At 36.8% G+C, this 24,291-nt stretch overlaps 1 protein-coding gene across 4 annotated transcripts in view; it reads left to right on the top strand.

Moving 5' to 3' along the window:
* The first annotated feature begins 3,840 nt into the window (after nt 1-3,840).
* LOC135835356 (brain tumor protein-like) overlaps nt 3,841-24,291 on the top strand; it is a 120,426-nt gene continuing 99,975 nt past the window's right edge. For all 4 annotated transcript variants that reach the window (XM_065349574.1, XM_065349572.1, XM_065349570.1 and 1 more), the window contains exons 1-2: nt 3,841-4,130; nt 4,609-4,631. In XM_065349574.1, coding sequence (XP_065205646.1) covers nt 4,610-4,631 — 22 coding nt within the window. In that variant the 5' untranslated portion in view covers nt 3,841-4,130; nt 4,609. The remainder of the gene's footprint in view (nt 4,131-4,608; nt 4,632-24,291) is intronic.

The raw sequence follows: 24,291 nt of genomic DNA, 5'->3' as shown, positions 1-24,291 counted from the left end.
GGAGATAGTCCAAATATCATATTTTTTTGGTTTAAACATGGCCCCGGGGGCTGATTGGTGTTTCAGAGCCCTTCGCAATTATGAATAATTTGAGAAATAGAAAATAACAATTCAGCCCGAGTGAAGCGAAGGCAAAAGCGTCTGAAAAAATGAGAATTTTGTGAATAGATCAGTGATTTTGTCTGCAAATTAACGATTTTGCCGACAAATTCCGAATTTTTAAAATATGAATGAGAGAGATACGAGTATAATACCTCCTAAACCCCCTTAAATCCGCCCCTAAGACTTTCTGATCACTTTTCAAAATTTTTGTGAAATACGACATTCACTTACCAATTATTTTTACGATTTTATTTTTCATTCAAGTTATCTTATCTCGTACTATAGAGAGGTACCTAGGTACTATTCTATGGCGAGTGTGTGCAGCAATTATCAACTCGCTGTGTTTAGTGAAGTCAACGATTTATTTCAAGATAAATTTTTCTTCTGTTTCCTACAATTTTTCTTATGAACTCATTAAATATCTGCCCACTACCACCACCACCACCCCCCCAAAACTTTACCGGGCATTTGCCCGGTAAAGTATTAGTGTGCACGCCACTGTATTTGTTAGTGAAAATTTCGTAAATTTTACGATCTTCAATGAATGAAAAAAAAAAAAAAAAAAAAAAAAATAGAAACAAAGTTGACTTTTTATCAGTGATTATTATTTTGCTGAAATCTTCGATTTGAAAGCTTTCTTCTGTCGTTGATTGTCGAGTAATTTGATGTTTAATCATTCATGATTTTAATAAATAGAAGTGACGAATTGTAGGTATGTATCAGATTTTTCAAGAGTGTGGAATGGTATTCGTGTGATTTACCTACAATCTACTTACTCATTTCATTTCATGTGAATACCATTACCTACTAAAAAATGCATCCTATGGAATGCTTAATTATGTAAAATTACTGACTCTAAAATTTGCTGAAACTTTGATTTTTTTATTTTGATAAATTTATTTACTATGTAGTATGTTATATGTACTTCATCTCAAATCAATCTCAATCTCAGTCTCAGTTATAGCTGGAGAGCCCGCTTAAGGAGTTATTGCACCCCCCCCCCCCGGCGATCCTCCGGGACAACTTTTTTCTTAGAGGTGACCAAGAAAGCTGAAATTTGGGATGCACCCTATTTTCGATATGGCAAATCGATTGGAAACTGTTTCAAACCATTTTGAGCAGTTCTGGAGCCTCCAGCAGATTCTTGAAACTCGAAATTCCCACAAAATTTCATCAAAATGGAGTTGGAAAGCTGACTTTTATTCTGCAAACCAATTTTAATGCGCTACGAAGTACTGCAGGTAAATTTCAAGTCGTTTTGAAGCCTCCGGCAACGTTTTGAAAATTCCTGGAGCCTCCATCAGATTTTTGAAACTTTGAATTTTCACATTTCATCAATTAATGGAAATGGAAAGCTGAAATTTACTTCGCAAACTAATTTTAATACTATATCGCACCTTTGGAGTAATAAGGTTACATACATCTCAAAAAAGTGAAATTTTAAAACTTGATTCATTATTTTCATCAACTTATAATTGATTGTGAGGAATGAATAGCAGCACCTCGTTTTAAAGATCTGGTATCGTACCTTCATTTAGCATAAGAACACTTTGAAAAATAAAATCTTAAAGAGGAAATTTTCAATATTTGGAAAACATTTTGAGTTATAACCTTTCATTAAAATTGATCTGGAGGCAGAAGGAAGCATCAAAAAAAATTTCATGCCAACAAAGTTGTAGAGAATTAAATTTCTAATCGACATAATGTCGTTAGTTTTTTTCTAAAGTGCTTAGTTTTTGAGTTTTTCTCAAAAAACTAAAATTTCATTATACGTGCAAATTCATTTTTCTGAAAAGTGATCAATTTAAAAAAATTTTCCATTTGGTACGAACCAATGAAAAATACACTTCTTGTGACTATTTCTATCTGACAAACATTCAAAACAATCAAAACTGTTTATCAACACTTTGTATGTATGAAATTTACTCAAAAAAGCCGGAGTTTTTTGTGATGTACCCTTATAACTCAAAACAACTTGCCATGTTGTTGGGATTTTGAGTTAGGACATTTGCGTTTTTACAAGATCTAGATAATGTACCCAACTCAAAGTGTTATTTTTGGTTGAGGGAGGTCATACAAACCCCAAAAATGCAAAAATGTCAAAATCGATTTTTTTTGAGATGTACCTAACCTTATTACTCCCAAGGTGCGATATGAAGTCGACTAAATGGTGCTTTCAAATGGTTTTAAATGGTTTTGAAGCTTCCAGCTACGTTTTGGAAATTTCAATTTTCCAAAAAACACCATACGACCTTTCAAAAAGTCGCTGGAGGCTCCAAAACGACTTGAAATCCACCAGCAGCAGACGACTTCGTAGCGTATTGAAAGTAGTTTGCAGAATGAATTTTGACTTCCTATCTCCTTTTGATGAAATTTTTGGGGAATTTCAAGTTTCAAAAATCTACTGGAGGCTCCAGTAATTTTCAAAAAATCGCTGGATGCTCTGAAATGACTTGAAACCCCACTGCAGTTGACTTTGTAGCGTATTGAAATTAGTTTGGAGAGTAAATTTCGGCTATCCAACTCCATTTGATGAAATTTTGTCGCGAATAATTTATAGTTTCAAAAATATGCTGGAGGCTCCAGAACTGCTCAAAACGGTTTGTAACTGTTTCCAATCGATTTGGCATGTCGAAAATATGGTGTATCCTAAATTTCAGCTTTCTTGGTCAATTTGGTACAATTTTGATTTTTCCCCTCATTTTTAGTCTAAATTTGATTTTCAAAAATTCACCAAAAATCGAAAAACGCACGTTACCTCTTGAAATTGCGACAGGTGATAAATTTTTGATTGATCTTTCGATCTGCCTGTGTACAGTTTGAAAAATTTCGTGCAAGTCCTATGTTGAAACGCAAAATCTGCGATTTCAGCTGACCTGTCAATCAAAATGGCCGCTATTTTGTAAGTAGGGCCACTTTTTTTTGAGTACAAGGGCTAGAAATGTTCCATAGGACTCCCCCTTTAAGAAAAAAGTTGTCATGGATGATCGACGGGGGGGGGTGCAATAGCTCCTTAAGCGGGCTCCCCGACTATTACCCCAAATTTAATTTACCACAGTTACCAGCAGAATTTCGGGAATTTTTTTCGCTTTTCAACATTTTCATAAATTTTATAAGCACAAAATCACATGTCTGCTCATTCCTCGTTTCCTTTATTCAAAATCAAAATCGGCGGTCAAGTAACGACATGACGACATGCTGATAAGATATTGCGTGAACAGTATAGAAAAAAATTGTAGATTTGATGATGAATGATAATGGATAGATATTAGATAAATCCCAGACAGACTGGTCACAGTCGCACACACACAATCAAAACCTGATAGAACACAATTCGCGCCATTATTCCGGCAACTCTGCTTCATCGCAACGTGCTTCATTCTCCTATCTCCGATTCCCATCGCATCCCTTCTACTTATTTTTATCTCCGAACTTAGCACGTTGATAAATTTCGGGAAATCTAAATCACTGTTCTCTTCTTCGTTCAATATTCAATAATTTCGAAATTCAAATCCAAAATAAAAACTTACACATGTAGAAATAGAAAATTACCCATTCTGTAATTAATTTGCCTCGATAAATAATTCAATCAGATCACGTTCGATTACATTTAAATTTCATCATGTTGTAAAAAACGTGGTCGAGCCGTCGAGCGCGCCGCGACGCGCAACGTGTTCAGGTACTTTGGCCACGTTCGGTTGGTAACACTGGCGGAACTCACTCCTTTGTTTGCTTGGCGGTTCGGCAGTTGTCTCTGACTGCTTAGTGCGTACTGCGTAGTAGCGTACTGGCGTGTCGTTCAAGTGTGATGTTCGTTGAAATTTATTGCGGTCTTTGTTCGGTTAATGTGATTAAAAATATTTTAACACTAGTTCTTTATTTTTTTAAAAAAATTCCTCGTTTTAACGTCACGTTTTGTTCGTATATGAGTTAAATATTTTTATCGAAATTCGTGGTTGTGTTGTTATTATATTTGTTGGTTAAATACCCATATTTCGTGTAGGTTATGTTCGTTACTTACTTTATTGGTAAGTTTTTCTACTTGTCTAGCCGGCTGATTTTTTATTCAATTTTACCCCTTGTATATGACTTGTTGTTATAAAAATATTATATTCAGTCGATGATATTTCGAGTGTCTATAGAATAATCTAACTAACTCGTATGATGCAATATTAAAAATCGTACCACGTGCGAACCGATTCTCTCCGTCGTCTTTGGAAACGTACATTAGGAGGTAAAGTTGATCGAGTTATTACTGTCTTGTAGTGTATGTCTATGTCTAGTATATACAAATGTGCTGCTAGTGCCATAGATAAAATACCTTCGAAGAGTACTTTTCTGTAATCGTATAAATGTGCTTACTTTAATGTCGATTTTTATCGTCGTATTGATCAATGATTTTTATTTTTTCAAACGTCACGATTATTACGAATAGTTTTCTCAGTACAGTGTTCGATCGAGTATTTTGCTTGTACTAACGAGTGCAATTTTTTTCTCTTGTTGCAGGATGGAAGTGAAACTGTTTAAAGGTAAGCCGTAGTTTACGACGTTTTTCCTTAAATTTAACCATATTTCGTCCCCTCGTGTGTCGAAAATTTCCAAGTTGTGGCCTGCGGCTGCTGCGGCGTGCTCGTATCGTAGTCGTCTTTGTTCGAACCATACGTTTCGATATAAATGGTAAATTAATCGTCATTCTTGTTCTAATCGTGTATTTTATCGATATAATTATGCTACTCTACCTGTCGTCGTGTGATATCGTCCATTTCTAGGCACCTGATAGTTGGCAAATTAAATTCTAGCGAGTGTTTGCGCGTGTTTGTGCTTCCACGAGGTCGTCATTCGGTGTCGTCTAAATTTCGCAACAGAGTCGAACAGAGTGAAAAAAATCCCTATTCTGGACCCATATAGTGGGAAATTCGATACCGATATTTGGGCAGCGTTCGTTTATTTATCACGTCGTCATTATTGTAGAAATTCCATCGGCTAATCTAGTGAAAAAAAAATCACCCCGATGTGTTTGATACACTACATTTTTCAGTACCTATGGATAGCTACACGTAGATTCGCATTCGATCATCTCCCCGGGATTTCTTCTCTTTCAAAGGTTCGTTGTTCGGTTTGTTGTGAAAGAACCTTTCGTTTATACCTTTATTGTAGCGAGATACCTTTTACCGAATTCGATAAACCGACTCGCCATCTTTTCCTTTTTCTCGTACAGTTCTTTATTACCTTCACGAATGAATTATTTAAGAAAAGAATACCGAATAAAAAATCAACCACCTCGATGAAGAATTTCTATTCTGAAAATCTCGACAGAATAGCGTTCTTTCGTCGATGAAATGCATCTGGGTGCATTCTAAGGTACAATATGTTGAGCATTTTGGGTTGGAAATCATGTGTTTGACACAATATGATGTGTAAATGTGTGTTGTGTGAGAGTTCAGACTCGTAGTCGTGGGTTTACTTTGTTTGCTATCTGAGTATTTTTTTCAGAGATTGTAAAAAACTTTTCATTTCAGTGAAGCGATCAAGTATATCACACTTTAGGGTGGTGAAATTTTTTTCATCATTTTCAGAGTGTCAAAATTGCATTTTACGTAGATAATAATTATTTTCAATTATCATCTTTAGAGATAGTTAGTATGAAGATCAGCACTTCAGCCATCGTTGGCTCACGATTCTAAGGTCACGTTCATTGTACTTCGGTATTTTTTTCGTAATATTTTTCCATTGTCGTGAAACTAGTCGAGGGAAGGAAAAAAAGCCTCGTCAAAGCGATAGATCATTCATGAGAGTGCGCATGGTAGCAGAGGTGTGGGTTTTTCAAACTTGCCAATTCCATCATTGAAAGTTGTGGTTGTATGTGAGTGGCTTGGAGTCAATTTTGTCCAGCCTTCCTTCCAATTTTAGGAGCTGGAAAGGGTTTAAAGTACACTAATTTTCTTTTCCAAGTGATGTAGGTTTTCGGCAGATGGTCTGTTGAATTTATTGATTAATCACAAAATATGTTATGTTTTTGAGTAAAAATTCAATTTATCCTTCAGAATCGAAAACTTTGAGATTCTGGATTTCAATAGGGGGGGGGGGGGTTGAGAAGGGGCAGGGCTCGTACTCGGTTACTTTTGGTGGTTAAAGTCCCTTTTTAAGTACAAGTTTCCTTAAATGATATTTTTTTAAAACCTTTTAAGTACAAGTTTCCTTAAATGATATTTTTTTAAAACCTCTTTCAGAAAAAATAATACTAGTATTATCTATAAAAGAATAATTTGCGAAAATATGCACTTCATTGTTTTCCAACTGGCCCTGCCTTGGCTGCCTTTAACTGAAACTGTCTGTCTCGTTTTCTGCCAAAAGTGTCAAAAAATCTCACAAATTTTTTGCTCAGTAATTGTTGCTTTTTTGTACAAAAGAAACTGAATTGTCTTTAGTTTTTTCTAAAAATTGATCAAAAGGGCGCTTTTAAACATGAAATACCAGAAAGTCTCGCTTTTTAACCGAAACATTGAAAAAAAGGCTCCCATTTTCGACAAAGGTTTGTAAAAAAAGTATCATTTTTTGCCAATAATTGCCTAAACAGGGTGTCTAACAGTCCTTCCGGTCCTTCTAGATCAGTAAAAGTTTGTCTTTTTGCCTATGAGTCATTCTTTTCAAAAAAGTCAGTAAGAAGTTCTCCTTTCTTCCCGAAGGTCCTCCTTTTTTCCAAATTTTCAAATAATTCTGTCATTTAATCAAAATCAGGAACGGTGCTGGGTTACTCCTCAGGAATTGTGAATTTTCAAAATTTTTTGCCCTCGCTTCGTTCTGGCGTTTCCTCATATTTTTAAAGATGATGAGTTAAATACCTACCTTATGTTATTTTCTGAAAACTTGAAATTTGAAAATTTTGAAGCTATGAAAATCAACTTTTTGCATAAAAAATGATGTTTCACGTTTTGAATGATCAATTTTTCACAGCTTTCACCCTAGCATCCCTCGATCAAATTTCAATTATTATACTACAACAATTTTCAAATCAACTCGAGAAATTCCAAAAACATAATCCAATCAATGAAAAAATTCAAAAAAAATTTTATTCGATATTTTTGTTTCCAACTTCCTTTTTTGAAAAATGGTCCCAACCACATCTGGCCAATTAGTTGGAAAAATCTTGGTGTGAAGTTGGGGAGTGCAGAGTAAATAATGGAGAAAATTTAGCTCGAAAAATAGGGAGAATTTCTCAATCTCACGCCCCCCCCCAATCTCCCACCACACATCGATTCGTCACGCTTCTGGAAATAAAATGCAATCTTTTGTATGGAACGTTTTATGCTCACCTCTGATTTTCACGTTAAACATTTATTTAAATCACTTTTTTGATCACTTTTTGGTTACTTAAGTTACTTTTTTCAGAAAAATTTGAGTACAATCCCTGATATTATAAATTTTTATCAAAATAGTTTTCCAATAATTACTCTATTTTTATGTCTAAAAAGAATTTGAAAATATGGCGTGTGAAAAAAATATGAAAAAAATACAAAAAAGGTGTGAAGTTCTGTTTTTTGGATTTGATATTGTACATCCAGACACCCTAGAGAAGAAGCTGATCAGGTCTATCTAAATATTATTGATTTTTTCGTTTTTTTAAAAAAATAATGAATTTTTGAAGTTTTTTTGGCAATTTTGTAAAAATTGATTGAGGGGAGGGGGTATCAGTTGGTACATTTTCAATTTTGAAAATGTCCTTCCAAGGTCCTTCTTTTTAGTTTTCAGATTTTGTTAGACACCCTGCTAAAAGCCCTATTTTCACTCAAATTGTCAGTATTGATTTCTACCAAACATTGGCAGAAATATTTGTGTTTTTTTTTGAAAAAAATTCCTAAAAACCTTATTGTGTTCCAAAAATTGTACAAAGGTCTTGCTTTTTACCGAAACCCGCCAAAAATTACAAAGAAGTGTCGTTCATTTACTTGACATATCTAACTTCAAAGAAGTTTCACTTCTCGGGAAAAATCGTGAAAAGTGCAATATTTTTGGTAATAATACCAAGTTGCTGATTTTTGTTGAAGTTGTCAAGTTTTTTCTTTTTGAATAATGCTGACGATTGCCAAAGGTTTTCACCTTTTTTTTCAAAAATTGTTCTGAAGTCTCGCCTTTTTACCAGAAATTGCCTTTTGTCAACATTGTAGAGGTCTTATTTTATTTTATTTTCTGTCAAAAATTGCGGAAGTTCCCTTTTTGTTGTCAAACTGCAGAACATTTCAATTTGTAATGTTCTGTGTTTCTGGTGATTAAGTAATGATTATTTCTTCATTGAAATATTTTGCTCGCCTTTTATCACTTTTTGAATTACTTTTTCGAGCTTTTTTGGTTACTAAAGTTACTTTTTTGGGGGAAAGAATCAAGTGCGAGATGTAGGAGGAGGAGAGGGGGATTTTCACTTGAAATGAGTATATCTTCTGTGTATATGTATAGTAGTTCTCATTATATGGAAACGATCTTCGTGAAATTTGCCTAATCGTCTTACTTATGGAGGGCCAGTAAAATTTTATTTTTTCTAGCATTTTTGAGCATTACAATATTGAGCGAATATTGTTCAACAGCATTTCTGCGATTCTGTAATGAATTAAGAGCACTGGGGATCATCTCGTCGTTGAATTGTCTTATTCAAAGAAGCAACACGTGCTCTGCTACCACGGTGAAATTTGACCACCACTGTATTTTTTTCCTCGAAAAAATAGCTACGGTTTACACGAAGCTTTATTTCCTTCTCTCGGTCAGTTCTTTCTAGCAACTTGGGCGAACTATTTTGATACATATTTATAGAGTCTTCTTGTACAATGTACAAGTATTTCCATATTTTTGCAATTGTACGAGTAAAATAATCCATAGGTGAGTTGTTCGTTGTGTAGAGATGGATTTTTGCTCGACGATGGCGACGTTTTTCTCGTTGGTCTTGAAAAATATTGCTTCGCTGGCGTAATATTTTTCCTCGAATTTAACGCATTCACAACGTCGTCTCGAGTTATTGTTATATTTCGTTGATGCGTTTAATCTCCTCGGGTTCTTTTTTTTCTCGTCTCGTCTTTCTTCGATTTAGCTACAGGATTCCGATTGTGTATGTTTTGTGCTATAGAGAACTACAGAACACTTCTTGACGATCTGCTGGGTTGCCTTTGGCTATCTGTATCTTCGTCGGATTGAACTGAAAATGGTGCAGGTTGCTTCGAGATGGTGATTTTTTGCTTCGACATAACGACGAAGATGTTGAAAGGAGCAGCTTTGTGAGCGGTGTTGTGCTGGTACCTTTTCATATATACGTAAGCTGAATGAGTATTCGATCGATGGTGTTTCTTCAAAGCTGAGCGACGTTTTTAATGGAAAAATGGAAAGGAAGAAAGGAATCGATGTACGAGTTCGGTTGGAATTACTTTAGAAGAAGATGGCAGGACGGCGTGGCGACGTGCAGCGACGGAAAAATTACTCTCGATGTCGTCTCGGCGAAGAGTTTTATTAAACCCATTAACGAAGATAGCTCGCACCTGCTCGTACAGCACTCGGAACAGGTTACGTCACCGGAATCGTTTAATTCTTCACCTCGCGATTATCAACTTGTCACCCAACTCGCGCCGGTGTTGTTGCAGTTTACACCTCGACGACGTCGTCGTCGTGTCTTCAGCGTCGAACGTGGATGTCGCGAATTCGAGTATCACTTGCAGTGAGTGTAGCTGTACGACGACGAAGACGATGATTTATATGTTTGGAGAGAAGAAGACGTTCGTTGTTTTCGTGCACTAAGAAGAGAGAGAAGGAATTTCCCTCATCGAATCGAGTGTGTACTTGGTTGGCCACACCTTTCGCATGCCACACGGTGAAAAAACAAAACATCGGGAAACTCCAGCCCCAGCGCCACCCTCGCTAATGCTATACGTATAAGGGAGCCATAGTCATCGTTAGCACCACCGTTTTCGCAGCTGCTGCTTTTTCATTTCACTCTCAGTCCTCGTCTACGGATAAGTTTCGGTGCTTAGTTAGAGAAGAGGAACACAGCACAACGTAACGTTCGCGTAATAACGCTCGCGATACAGGAGATAAAGTTGAGTAACTTGTGCGGCGTGCTATTCGGATCTGGTTGCTTGGGCTCGCGGAAAGGGAACTCGAATCGTCGGAGTCGGACGACGGCGTTGACGTGCCACCGCGACCGTCTCAAGCTCTACGTACTTTCACTATCGTCTCTCCTCTACTCTCGTCTTCCTTTAGCTTCGGCTTCGACTTCGGCGACGTCGACGACGACAAGCGACCGTGCACATGCTATGAATACAACACGTTTTTGTTGTGTACTTGTTGTACCTACTCGTACTTGGCGTCCTCTCTTCGTCTCCATGATTTGTAGTCGAGTCGCAGTCGCAGTCGTCGTCGTCGTCGTAAATACTGAAATATGTACGCTATTGCATTAGACGAACTGAAGCACGCCCGCACGTCTCGAATCCCTCAACGTCTTACAAATATTTACTCGCACTCTTCTTGGACGTGGTCACCATTTTCTGGACAACGCGAATTAATTTTTTTTTCTCTCTAGAAATTCGTTAAGTTCATCCTGCCCAGTCTGTGAAACTGAAGTCTGTTCGTCTTGCTCGTTGATTATCTCCTGTGACGTTTAAGCCTCGGTAAATCGACCTCGACCTCGTCTAAATAAGACAATAGATTGACAGTGATGCTGTTAGAGTAAATGCTTAATTAATGGACATCGTATTGCACTTTTTCGACTATCGAGCCAGTGACTCGACTTGAAATAAAGGCTACCCCCCGCTCATCTTCCATTCATGCTCGTTTCACGTGCGAGATATTATACAGTCCATCGATGCTCAGTATTGGAATAACTGGTCAAGTTACTTAGGTATTATATCATAGAAAAATATGTTTTCTTACAACGTTGAGAACGTTTTGCATAGGTAAATTTTGGCAAGCAAAGATTTTATGCAAATCATTTCCATTAATACTACTCACATGAATGAACTTGAAGTTGAAGTTTTCAGATAGAGTACGTTTCTGATTGGGGTCTACAAGAAGGTGACTCGTCTCTGATTTTTTTGTAGAAATGAGGAGAGGAAATTGAACAAAAAATTGTAAGGTGACGTTAAAAGACTGTGGAAAAATTTTAGGGTCTTCGACTCGAAGCCTTATTTTCCTACTGACGTTGAGGTTAAATATTTTGATATTTTCAAAAAAAGTTTAATATTTTTTCTTGATACTAGCTTTGGCGTATTCATTCTAAAAAACTTTCAAAATTCACCATTTTTCTTTTCATAAAATTTACTCATCTGATGAGAAAAATATGATGATTTCAGACATAATTCACCCATAAAATTTTGAAAAAACATGCATTTTTGAAAGAACGATTTTAGCAAGAATCTACCTTCCATTTTTTCAAATCGAATCCAATATCGAGTAGCTTTGTTTTTAACCAGGAAGTGGCGGGGGTGGAGGTGGGGGGGGGGGGGTGTCAACTGAAATGTTCTCCATGATCTTCATTATTTGTTGTCTGCTCATCTGCAACTTTTTTTTTTCAAACAAATTTTCGTTGGGTATTCTTAGTTCCAAAAAAAAATTCCTTTGCAAAAGAAGTCGTCATTTGAATGATGAGGATTTTGCGGGGGGGAGGGGGGCTTTTTAGACTGGCACTCACCGATTTGAATGAAACAAAGCTGAATTGAAAGAGAGTTGGCTAAACTGCTCGTAACCAAAATTTCAAGTGTTGAAGTTCATTTTTAATTTTTTGTGAATTTTATCAAAATTTTTCGTGTAGGTATGTATTTTTTCACTGACAAAAGTGAGAATAATTTTTTATTCTACCCCTCCCCCCTTGAAAACTACCATTTTCCGTCATTTTAATGCCTCCAGCGAGTTCTGAATTCTCTAGGAGGATTAAAAATGAACTTGAGCACCTAAAACGTTGGTTAGTTTTTATTTGGGCTCTCTTTTGGCCATACTTGGTGGTTATCAAAAAATTCCAGGAGTGCTAGTTCAAAAGTCAGGGTGTCCACAAGCCTGGAAAATCGGGAAAAGTCAGGGAATTTCGTAATTTTCACTGAAAATCCCTGGAATTTTGAAAAAAAAAACGATCAATAGCAAATTTTGGATAATTAAAGACCTGTGATTAAAGAAAACATTATTTTTTACTTCTCGAAACACAAATTTTCAAAAGCTTTTGATCTCGCTTCGCTCGGGCATGTTTTCTTTTCTTTTTCGGTGGCAAAATGAAAATTTCTCGATAGTAAAAATCAAATTTTTAAGCCAAAAAATGAAGTCCTTACCAAAAAAAAACACACGATCGTTTTTATGCATCTCAAAATATAAATTTACTAGAGCTTACGCCACCGCTTGGGTCTGTTCTGTTTTCTTTTTCAAAATCAAGCTTCCTTAAAAAAGAACATCATTCAAATTCCAAAATTTTAAAAGCCAAAAAAGAACTACTAGTCCTCGCATTGAAACACCTTGTTTTTATGCCTCTCGAAATGCGAATTTTCAGAAACTTTCGCCCTCGCTTCACTCGAGCCTGTTCGCTTTTTTTTCATAAGTAACTTCTTTCAAAAAAACATCATTCCAATTCTGAAATTTGAAAAACCAAAAAATAAACTCCTCGTATTGAAAACCCCCTCGTTTTTGGGCATCTCGAAATTTAAATTTTCAATCTCGAAATTTAAATTTTCAAAAGCTGTCGCCCTCGCTTCGCTCGGGCCAATTTGTTTCTCATTTTCAAATAAACAAATTTCACATTTTGAGGTCTCCAAAAATTCAAAAAAAAAAAAAAAAAATGAAAATTTGTGGATTGATGTGGTAGAAAATCATCAATTTTGCCCAATTGATACATACAATATTCATATGACTTATGAAACATTCAACATACCCCCCTCTCAAAAACCTAAAAATAGCTTCAATTTCAGAAATGGGCCCAACATGATATCTGTCCCGGGTCCGCATCAGCTCTGCTATTTTTCTTAGTTCTGTCAGTAAAAATTATTCTCCATTTTTAGTTTTTCATTCAGCATTTCATTTTTTTTTTTTTTTTTTTTTTTTTTTTATGAAAACAGTTGATTAAAATATAGCTTTTTTTTAATACGAAGAAGTATCCAGTTCGAAGAGAAACTTATGAAAAAATTACCCCCCCCCCTCAAAAAAAAAGCTTCTTCCTTAATTAAAGTATGGGATAAGTAGTTTAGGAAATTGGAAAAACTGGTCTGGAAAACTTGGAAAAGTTAGGGAAAATGACTTTCCAAAAATTGTGGACACCCTAAAAGTGCATTTTTTTGATCAGCTATTGTGAAGCCCTTTGTCTGATTTCAATTTTCACCTAGAATTTCAAATTGCTCTGGCAGCTCCAAATTTAAATTTACCAGTCTTCGGATCAAAAATGCCGCAAAATCGTGCAATCGGTTTCGTACAGACTGCGCAATTCGTCTTATGTCTCAATTTCGCCCTAACCGAACGATGATGATTTCATAGAAAAGCACATCTTGGTTCATATTACGGGAAGACAACTAAGACGAAAAAAAAATTAACCATGCGCTGTTAAATATTCTCGCTAAGTGCTAATTGCCGACGACGACTCATCGTAAGTCTGGAAACGTGGACGTGCGGCTGCGGAATCAAATTAAGCCAAGCCCGGGTAATTAGACGGTAACTCGTTGCGCGGGTTGGGGTTTTCTCATTTAAACGATATTATTCGCGATACGATACGATACGAATACGATGCGGTGAAGGGCAAGGAAACTGTAAGAGGCCGACTGGCCGCTGGAACACGTGTTTTCTTGTGGCTGTGCACGCCGTTTTGTGGCTTTGGCGCCGAATTTTTTTCCTTCTCTTCCGTACTACGAGAACAAGTTTCGTCGAAGAAAAAAAATTGCTTTAATTTCCGTCGGTGAAATTTTTCGTCGGTTTTGAATTGCTGTGCCCGAGCATGAGCATGGCAGGGCAGCGTTTGTACATAGAATATTATTTGCTCGATGACCGCGTGGAAAGGTTAATAAATGGCGCGATACGATACGAGGTGAAGACTGTTCTTCTACCAAACGAAACCGGATGGTGGTTAATTTGTGTGGGAATATTATGATGGACTATTTGTACAGCTCTCGGTGCTCGCTGCTGCATGGTCTGTGCGTATATGTGTGTAATGAGTGGATGCGACCAGAGAGGTGTGTACTGTGTACCATGTAGGAATATAGCAGTAAGCGACTCGGTTCGAGTTTCCGAGTAGGTACTGCTAGAAGGTAGAGAGGTACCCAGACCGACCATGCTGTTGGAGAAAATATTATAAAAGAAACAAAGAATTTGAGCGTCTTTTCAAAACACTTCTCTGTACGTGTATACCTCGACTAGCGACTACTAATACCCGCATTATTTTCAAAGAATGACTCTCGCACAGATGTAAAACCCGTTATTACCGGTACCGAGTGAATTATTACCGAGCTATGTAATGTGGATTATATTGTATGTAAAAAAATTTCAAGAGGTATGGGTAATTTTTGCGTTGGGTACGTTCAAGGATGATCGTGGCACGCGTTTTGAATATTTCAAGGATGAATTTCGTAATTTTTCACATGTTGAGATCATCGTCCTTATAGACATCGAGTTCAATTAAGCGAAATTATTCTTGGAAATTTTAGGTAAAATTGCCTCAGGTGGTTTTTATTGGACTCTAGTTGAATTTTTGAAGATTTTATCTTAATTTCTCAGTCATGAAAAATTTTACAAAAAGATGTTCTTTTTCATCGAATTTTGATTTTCAGCTTCTGGTGCACTCATTAGCCTTCAAATTGGAAAAAAAGTTCTCAAAATTCAGTAGCTGTAAAAAACTCGTGAAAGTTCAACTGAAGAAGGCCATTTTTTTGTAGAAAAAAATCTATAGAAAAAACAGAGATTTTCTTATTGACTGGATCGTCTGGACGAAAATCAAGTACGAACTCTGGAGACACCCCTTGAAGGGAGCTGGGCTCATTAAGAGCGGGCTTTTGCGGAAAAATCGTGTTTTTTTGTTCTAACCCCGGCCCAACCTATTTTAGGAAGAATGGTCCAGTGCCAAAAGATGGTATTCGAGGTTCTGAGTGAGTCTGGGCTATGGTCGTTGAAATCCAAGACTATTTTCAGGGTTCTACTCTGCAAATCCTGAAATTTTGAAATTTTTTTCTAAATTATAGTGATGACAATTAAATTTTTATAAAGAATAAAGATCATCACCAATTTCAAAAAACGTGGAAAAATTTCGGTCAATTTTTGACAATTTTTTTTGGGTGTTTGAAATTGGCAACTAATGAAGATGAAATTTTCAAGGCAAAGGAGTGAGGTATAAAAAAAATATCCAAATTTTATATCCATCACTCTACGTTCATGAATAAATATTTATAAATGTTATATTTTTCGAATTTTTAATGAATTTTCGAAGGAAATTCAAAGTGCTGGGGGCGTTTGATCCCGAATGGACAAACAGCGAGTAGTATTTATTTTTCGTATTCTAAAGAAATTATAGAAAACAAAAGAGAAATTCACGTCTATCGGAGGTTAAGCGTGGGATGAAAAACAACAAGAATACTTCAAGATAAATGGTCTCATTTCATTTAAATTGATTTCAGAAAATTTCTCTATACTACCTATGTTGCCAAGTGTGAAATATTGATGTAATATCTTCGATCTTTTTTCATCTTCGTGAATTGCAACAGCAATTTCGCTGACATTTCAAGGCTTCTTTTTGTTTATGGGGCATTCGTTTACTTTCCTGTCAGGGAGCTAGTTGATTGAAATAAGACTGCAGTATAGAAGAAGTTTTATCCAAAATACGTCTGTAAGATGCTCATAAATATATTAAAGCATGAATAATGAACACTTTTATTGAAACAAAAGAGAGTAAAATTGTCTGAAGTACGTACTCGAGTTTAATGTGAACGACTGAAACGAAATCGATTTTTTTTTGTTGCGATGGTAGGTGTAAATATTTTGGAGGAAGGAGTGCGGGGGTAGGGGTTGAAAGTTTGTACTAATATGGCGAGAGTTTGTCGTGAATGTCAAGGTGTGAGAATGAATTATGGTTGCTGGAAGAAAGAAAACAATGTTTTTGGAATAAAAATTGGTATTTTGGTTGTTGGAGGAGAAGAGTAATGATCGATGATGATTTTTGTAGTTCGACCACATGTTGCTGAAATTTCGTTCTTCATTTTTTGGCTCGTTCAATTTTTTTATGATTTTCAAGTCTCTGGTGATTTGGAGGGGAGGGAGGGAGTAGGAAGTGAAAAAAGCCATAACTTTTGAGATAATCCTTGCTTTAAAAATATGTCAATATGCACCTGTCTCTGAAGGGCTTCTCTTATAATACCGTTTAAATAACGTAATACGTGTAATTATGTTGTAACGATCCCATTTTTATTTCGTTGTACGTATCTATGTTTTCGTACGTTTTTTTTGAATTCATCGACTTCCTATCGCTTCGCGGAAATGGAATTTATATTTCTGTAGGTACTCGAAGTTTCTTTTTGATCTTGGAAATATTTTTAATATAATCTCGAGTACTTTTTTTCGTAACCTATCCACTCGTGTAGGATATCTTACCACGTAGGGAGTGTCGTGCTATTGCTCTCGAATTCGTGGGGGGAAAAAATCTAGTGATATAATTTTAAAATAAAGTACCCATCGAGACGCTCATTTCGCGAGAAAAATTTTCCAGTTTGCTCGACGAATCCCAAGACACGACGATCTCGACTTCTCTTTTGATTCGTTTTCATTACTATGTATGTATGTTTTGAGAAAAACCGGGGGAAATATACTACCCTCGAGGGAGCACATATATTCTCGACCAATACCTATTTGGAAAATATCGCTTCGATTTTATTATACGGTTCGTATCGTATATAACGACGACGGAGGACGAGGTGGGCAGCACATAATAAATTATAATACGCCGCGACGCGTATTATAATGAATTAATAGAAATAGGCTAATGGCTTTCTAAACGGTCATTACCAACGCAACAGAGTGTTATTTCGTTGCCTCGTCGACGACACTTACTTGTGTAGTCTTTTTTTTGCTCTGCTCTTCTCTTCTTTCCTCTTCTAGCAGTCTGTATATTTGTTATTCTGTTAGCGATATTTTTTCCGTGTAATTTTTCGCGTCGTTGTATGATATAAATTGTTCATGTGTTTGATATGTACGTATGTGGATAGAGTACATATTTATCAATGCTCGTATAGTATGTGCTGTATGTACTTGTATACTGATACTTAGTATATTTTCTTTGCCTCTGCTAGCCCCTCCATCCATAGTTCTATGGTCACCGTGATAAGAAAAACCTCGATATCGCGAGCTCTTATCATTATCGCAGCTGATATTTTATTCTATAATAACGAATAGCGCGCCAAGTTACCAAGCAGAATGCCATGCTTGCTACTGTTTTCCGGATATGTACGATGTGTTTGTGTGTGTGTAATGTACACGTAGGGTTTGTTATCTCGCAGTTTAAATTGAATGAAAAACAGTAGTATCCTTCGACGAAAATTATTGGTTTATTTTTCTCTTCCGCATCATCGTCTTCTCCTATTTGTCACATTCTGCGAATTTTTCTCTGACCCCGAGTTTTTTCCCTCTATACATATTGATAAAGTGTAGTTGTATTTTTGAAAAGAATTTTCTAACGAAGACGAACTGAGAATTTCTTGTAAGAGTTTTGTTATTTCATTCGCGTATCTTTTCGATCCCTCTGCTCTTCTCAGATGAGCAATTTTTCTCTCATTTTGCGGCGAATAGAATTATTCATCTAAGACGAAGACGATGACGATAATCATATCGTCGGCCTTGGCTTTGATGTCGTCAAGGCAAGGTAACGGTAATGAGCCTAGTCTGCTAAATTATGGATATCGTTTACTTCGCTGACGAGAGATGTTCGTGTGACAGCGACGTGCTACTGGTGTGATTTTCTCATTTAGCTGATTGTTGAGTTTGTTTTTTTCTTCGAAGTATTTTTCTTCGTTTTCGTTGTGCTGAGATAAGGATGACAATGGAGAAGGGAAGAATTGACTTTTATACCGTTCAGCTTTTCTCGTTCGGTTTCATTTTGGTCTGAAAATAGAATTTTCATAGTTTTGTTTCGCGTTATAATGAATTGATACGGAGTCCGGACGTAGTCATTAGAAGAAACATGAGCCTAGCATTCGATAGCATAATAATTATATCATTTCCCACGCTGCCCCGAAGGAATGCGGTGGCTTATGACGTAGTTGTAGAATCTTTCAAGTTTGAATTTCAGCTTTCAGATTAATTAGGACCAAATTTATGCGATTTTGACGTGCAGAAACAATTTTCAGAGTGTAGAATTTACGAAAAAAGTGCCTTATTCTTGTTGAAAAATCGTTCAACGTCGATTTTTTTCATAATTTATTGGATGAAGTGAAAAAAATCAGATTTGGTTCAAAAAAAGCAATAAAGAGCTCAGTTTTGCTGTTTTTTGCTGTTTTTTTTTTTACCAAACTGTGCTAAAAATGATGATTATTGCCTTAATTGCCAAAAAAGTTCTGTTTTTTGTCAGAATTGTCTAAATGCCCTAATTTTTATCAAAATTGCTGAGAAATTCCTGCATTTTTGCTTCAACATCCAAAAAGTGTTGATTTCCATCTTTTATTTCCAAATAACCCTGTTTTTTTTTTGTCTAAATTACCATTTAAAAGTGACCTTGTTTTTTTGACAGAAATTCAAAATAATCCTGTTTTTTGGCCCTGATCCCCTCTTCCCCCCCAAAAAATCCAATATTCTATTGTAACTGCCAAAAAATTATGTTTTTCGCCAAAATTATTGAAGTTAGTTTCTTGTTCCTGTCATGACTTTCAGAAAACTCCATTTTCTTTCAAAATTGTTAAAAAGGCCTGTTTTCTGTTCATGTGAAGAAAATCCCAGGTTTCCCCAAAATTGCTGTTAGAGATCCCATTTTTTGCCAGAATTGTCTAAATGCCTGAATTTTGACCAAAATTGCTGAGAAATTCCTGCATTTTTGCCTAAACATTCAAAAAGGTATTGATTTTCATCTTTTATTTCCAAATAGCCCCGTTTTTTTTTCTAAATTACCTACCATTTAAAAGTGACTTTGTTTTTTGACAGAAGTTCAGAATAATCCTGTTTTTTGGTCCTGATCCCCTCCTCCCCCTCAAAAATCCAATATTTATCATAACTGCCAAGAAATTATGTTTTTCGCCAAAATTATTGAAGTTAGATTCTTGTTCTTGTCGTGACTTTCAGAAAACTTCATTTTCTTTCAAAATTGTCAAAAAGGCCGGTTTTCTGTTCATGTGAAGGAAGTCTCAGGTTTCCCCAAAATTGCTCTCAGAGATCCCATTTTTTGCCAGAATTGTCAAAAAGTCCTAATGTGCCAAAATTGCCAGTTCTAATTTTTTTCATTTCCTCCATCAACCTTTGTAATTTTTCATTATTCGGTCTCGAATAAATTTTAAGCCTCCTCTCCTCCGAATTGAATCCTCCTCCCTCACTGCTATTTGAGTGTTGATGATATTTGAACGAGCTGAAAAACCGAGAAAAGTCAGGGAAAATCATTTTCTCGAAAGAGAGGACACCCAGCTATAGAGGTATGTACGAGTAGTTGAAGAAAAGCTTCTTCATAGGTATGCACTATATCGACCTCGAGAGATGCGTCTCGATTCCCACCAGCTCGCCGTGGGAAATTGCGATTGTGCGCGGTCGACGTAAATGTTTGAAAACACCTGTACATATTCAACCTCTTGATATTATTTCATCAGTATGTGCTTTCAAAAGGATCGTTTTCAGTCAACGGCTTTCAGGAGATCTCATTTCAGGAATATTTTTAAACGAACAGAATGGACTTTCGAGGAAGCAGAGGGTTGAGGAGGGGATGGGGAGGATCGAGAATATTGAACAAAATGAGAAAAAATGCTGCTGGTGAAGTACGTGGACATGTACATACAAAATTGAGTCCGAAATTGAGAAATTCGGTGCGTTTGTTAAACGGTTTTCGATTCAGGGTATGGGGTGATTACATGTGCCCATTTTGGAGATTTGCATACACGTGTAGAGGTATTAGGTAGGATGTAGTACGTGTATGTAGAGTAGGTACATGCAGAGGTGTGTAACTGTGTATAGGACTATAGGTAGGTACACCTAATATACGATGTAATTAAACAGATGGGCATACTGTGCTGGTAAAATTTTACGTACTATAGTATATCACCACCACAACACACCGGTGAGGAAATTTTTATCGTTATAAGGACGCAATTGCGGCGTCGCGTCGCGTTGGTGGCGGTGGCGGCGACGGCCGCGACGCGAAATTAATTTCTAATCGAGCCGCCATTTGCGGTTCAAACGCTCGCGCCCGCCTTCTGCCGCTCGTTTGAAAGTAATTAATTCCTTAACCCGACGCCTGTGTGTGTACTTTACGCCATTTTCCATTACTCATTTCAAGGTACCTATTTCAGCAGCGAAAATTTCCTACTTTGCTGGTTGCCTATACAACTATAATATGTAGATCGTCATCGTCATTTTCTTACGTCATCGTCGTCGTCGTTATTATACGTATGGAACAAGTTGAGCTTTTCCCGCAGAGCTTCCTCCTCTACTCTTGATGTGGAAATCGAGACGAAAAATTGGGAAATTTTTGTCCCAAGAGGTATGGAGAGAGGGATTTTATTTCAGACATTTAAACACTCTGACCGTGAAATTTATTGGGTATTTTTTGCTGTTGTTCGTATTCGTGCAGTACGTGGGTACGGTCACGCGAGAAATATACGAAGCTTTTTTCATCGAAAGTTTATGTTGTCTATGTGAGTTGAAAAAGTTCAACGACGATGATGATTCAACAAGACTTGGAAAAATTCTACGAAAATGACTAGCGCAATTTATTTCGATTGGTGAAAAATATAGCGGCGCGAAACAATATCGTGCTTACCACAAAGTCAGCGTCACCATAGCGAGCACCTTGATTAGTCATGAAGCGTCGGACGATGACTCATGGTGAGCGTTTCGGTTTCGCAAATCCCTGAAAAAAATTCTCGACGCGTTGACTCCGACTCCGAGTCAGCGAGTCGAACAACAAGTGAAAAGCTCGATTCGAACGAACGAACGAATGAACTATCGCTTTACCGGCGGCGCTCAAGCTTCAAGTTGTATCAGTGTTGCCAAATTCTTTGACGACGTATTACTCGATTTTTTACAATTTTTTCAACTCGTATTCGTATGTGTGTGGTTGAAACGTTTCTATTTGGTTTTAGTTACTGGTAGACGAGGAGGAGATGAAGAAGGGGATACGACAGATCGAAATTCATTTATCAGCCGAAGTTCTCCACGTTGCCTTTGAAAATTCCTGGGTCTTTTTGCCTCGTTCGTTCGTTCGTTCAATTTAATGAAGAAAATTCATAAGATTTTCTACTTCCGTATAGTATACGTACTGTTTTTAGAGAGGAAAACGGTGGATGGGTATTTTTTTGTATTTTTAACCGGAAATGGTTCTGTTGTCTTGCCTTTTAGATGATGAAATTCGATCGTTTGTAAAATCGTACATTTTTTCCGTTTGATTAATTCACCTTGGTATCCGGGTACTTATTCGATGAAGGCGGCGCGGGTCGAATTGAATTTTATCAAGCTCTCGTCGTATACTCTTGTGTACGTTCAATGGCTGAGAAAACTTTCGAACTTGGTCGTATATGGCGAAGATATATGTATAGGCTGCGGTTTGATACACACCGCACGATATGCCGCCGCCGTGCGATGGACCTAATTCTTTACACGTTATATAACGAACCGCGTGAGTTAACAGTTGATTTTGTGCGTATAGAGTGAAACAGGGTGTCTATGAAGTGACGAAAGAGTATACAGCGATGTTATTAATTACGCGTAATAAAAGAGCCGTTCGAGCTTGATTGAAATGTAGGGGAGGGGGCGAGGGTTGAAAGCAGTTCGCCATTGATTCCTGGATCTAGCACGTATGTATATTATAATCGAATTGAAATAGGTTGTTTGAATTTCAAGGCTGGTGTTCTCTGAGGGATCGTCTATTTTATGCAGAATTCCCTTATGTGCTTAGATGCGGCCTTGATGAAATTTCCAGTTGGAAATTTTCGATTGGAAGGTCATACAGATGTGTAGACTTTATTTTAGCTCAGTTACATGTCTTGTTTGCTGTATAGGAAGTCCCATATGAGAATTACATTTTTTTAAAAACGTATTCTGGAAAATTGAGCGTTCTTGTTGTTCTAAAATTTATTTTTTATCGTGAAAAAAATGGAGATAGGACAATTTTTCAACGCAGAAATTTTATTTACTAGCTCTGTTGGGTTTCACGTTCAGTACATTTTCACTCATTTAGAATGATGTAAATAGCGCATTGTGTTCACTGTTGAGCTCGATGGTGAGATGTGAGTATGGTCCTTCGGGCCGGACGGTAGCATCTTCAATTTTAAGATCGATTAAGTATTTTTTGTTAGAGGATGTGTTTAATTCCAGTGTATTTAACAGGCAGTGCAAGTAGTGAAAAAGTAGTGATTTTAAGAATGTGTAGTGAAAGTAGTGAAAAAGTAGAGAATTTAGTTGAAAAGGTAGTGAAAAAATAAAAAATTTCATGCATACAAATTTTCTCCCAATTTCAATTTTTTTGGAAAATTTTCCTGTGAAAAATTTGATTTTGTTAATTTGTTATGTTTGTGAGGGGAGGGGGTTCCAGTAGAGCTTTTTGAAAATTTGGTTGAAAAAATGTAATGAAAAAGTAGTGATTTTTTCATAAAAAATTCCGTTAGATACCATGAATTCGTATTCAAAAGCAGTGCCTTACATTTTCGAGTTTTGAATATGGTCCTCCGAGTCGGGCGATCCTATCTATGTTCACGTAATTTGACAGAGGCGATTTTAGTTTTCATTTTGAGCTTATTTTTAGTTCTGGGGGTTTCAATTCGAATTCAAGATTTCATTTTCAAGAATTTCAGTCTTGCTTGTAGTTCTGGTTTTATAGTCCGTCCCATAATTTGTAATTTTGGCTTTGTTCCCAGTTGCTATTTTAGGCCTTTCCATCTTCTTGTGGGTATCTGGTTTTTGTGTTCTTCAATCGTGGGTTTGGTCCCAACAGAATCTTCAAAAATGTGATTCCAATTGGAAAAATACATAAGTCTAGTCAAAAGGTTTGAAGAATGATTTTATCATTATTTTCACTACGTTTTGAGCTGAAAAGAAAATGGAATTATGAGTGTGTTTTTTGAACTACATATTCGATTTTTTGAAAGCTTCTGTATTGTTCAATGCAAAACCTTCGAGACCGAACAGGATGAAGTGAGAAAATTAACTGAATGTTGGTTGTTGTAATCGTAACTTATTTCGAGAAGATATGAAAAAAAAAATAGCTAAAGCAGAAAGCACATAGCTATCTAAATGAGCGTATATCCGAATGAGATAAGAAGGTACATAACATAATATACCTGGTGACCGTATTTCGCGAACTGTATAATACACTTCAGTATACCATTACCTGCACGTAGGTAAGTAAGTCTAAGTAGTGTGTGTATTTGTAGGTACTTGCATAGGTTAGGTACACTACATGCAAGTACACTTATTATGGTCGTCGATGCGAGGATTATTGTTTTTGATAAAGAGCAACGAGCAGGCCAAAGTAGAAGGAGGACGGACGAAGGGGGGCAGCAAGGGAAGCAGCGAGATAAATAACATATCGGCTAGGAAATTACGAGAAACGATAACGTAACGTTTTGAACTTTCTCTCTATTTTGCGTATAGCTCTCGAACATAACGTGGCCGCGCAGCCAGCGCGATTACAATCGCTGCGAGACAAAAGACTTGTTGCGTATTGAGAATCCCTGCGATTAGATAATAAGTGAAAACTTAATTAAAATCGTATTTCATTTTAGTGTCAATACGATTAATTAAAACGAAGGTATACGCTGTGTGTGTTGGTAGTCGCCGCCGCCGTCTTCTTCTATTCGTCTTATTTGTAGCTGAAATTTCATTCCCGAGGGTTATATAGGTATAAGATTGATACGTGTACATGGGGGAGCGCTTCTGTGACCAACACGAAAAGAGCTGTGAGATGCTGTGAGAACGACGTGTAAGTTGATGGAGCAAGCGAGTGTGCGCTGTTCGAGATACGAGTATTGCGATGGCAATTGCGTACCTAGTACGTGGATTTCCTCCTCTAATTGCGTATGTTTTTGA

This window comes from Planococcus citri, chromosome 2, assembly GCF_950023065.1.
Source record: "Planococcus citri chromosome 2, ihPlaCitr1.1, whole genome shotgun sequence".
NCBI lineage: Eukaryota > Metazoa > Arthropoda > Insecta > Hemiptera > Pseudococcidae > Planococcus > Planococcus citri.
Note: the sequence above shows the minus strand (reverse complement) of the source record. Positions and strands in the feature narration are given on the sequence as shown.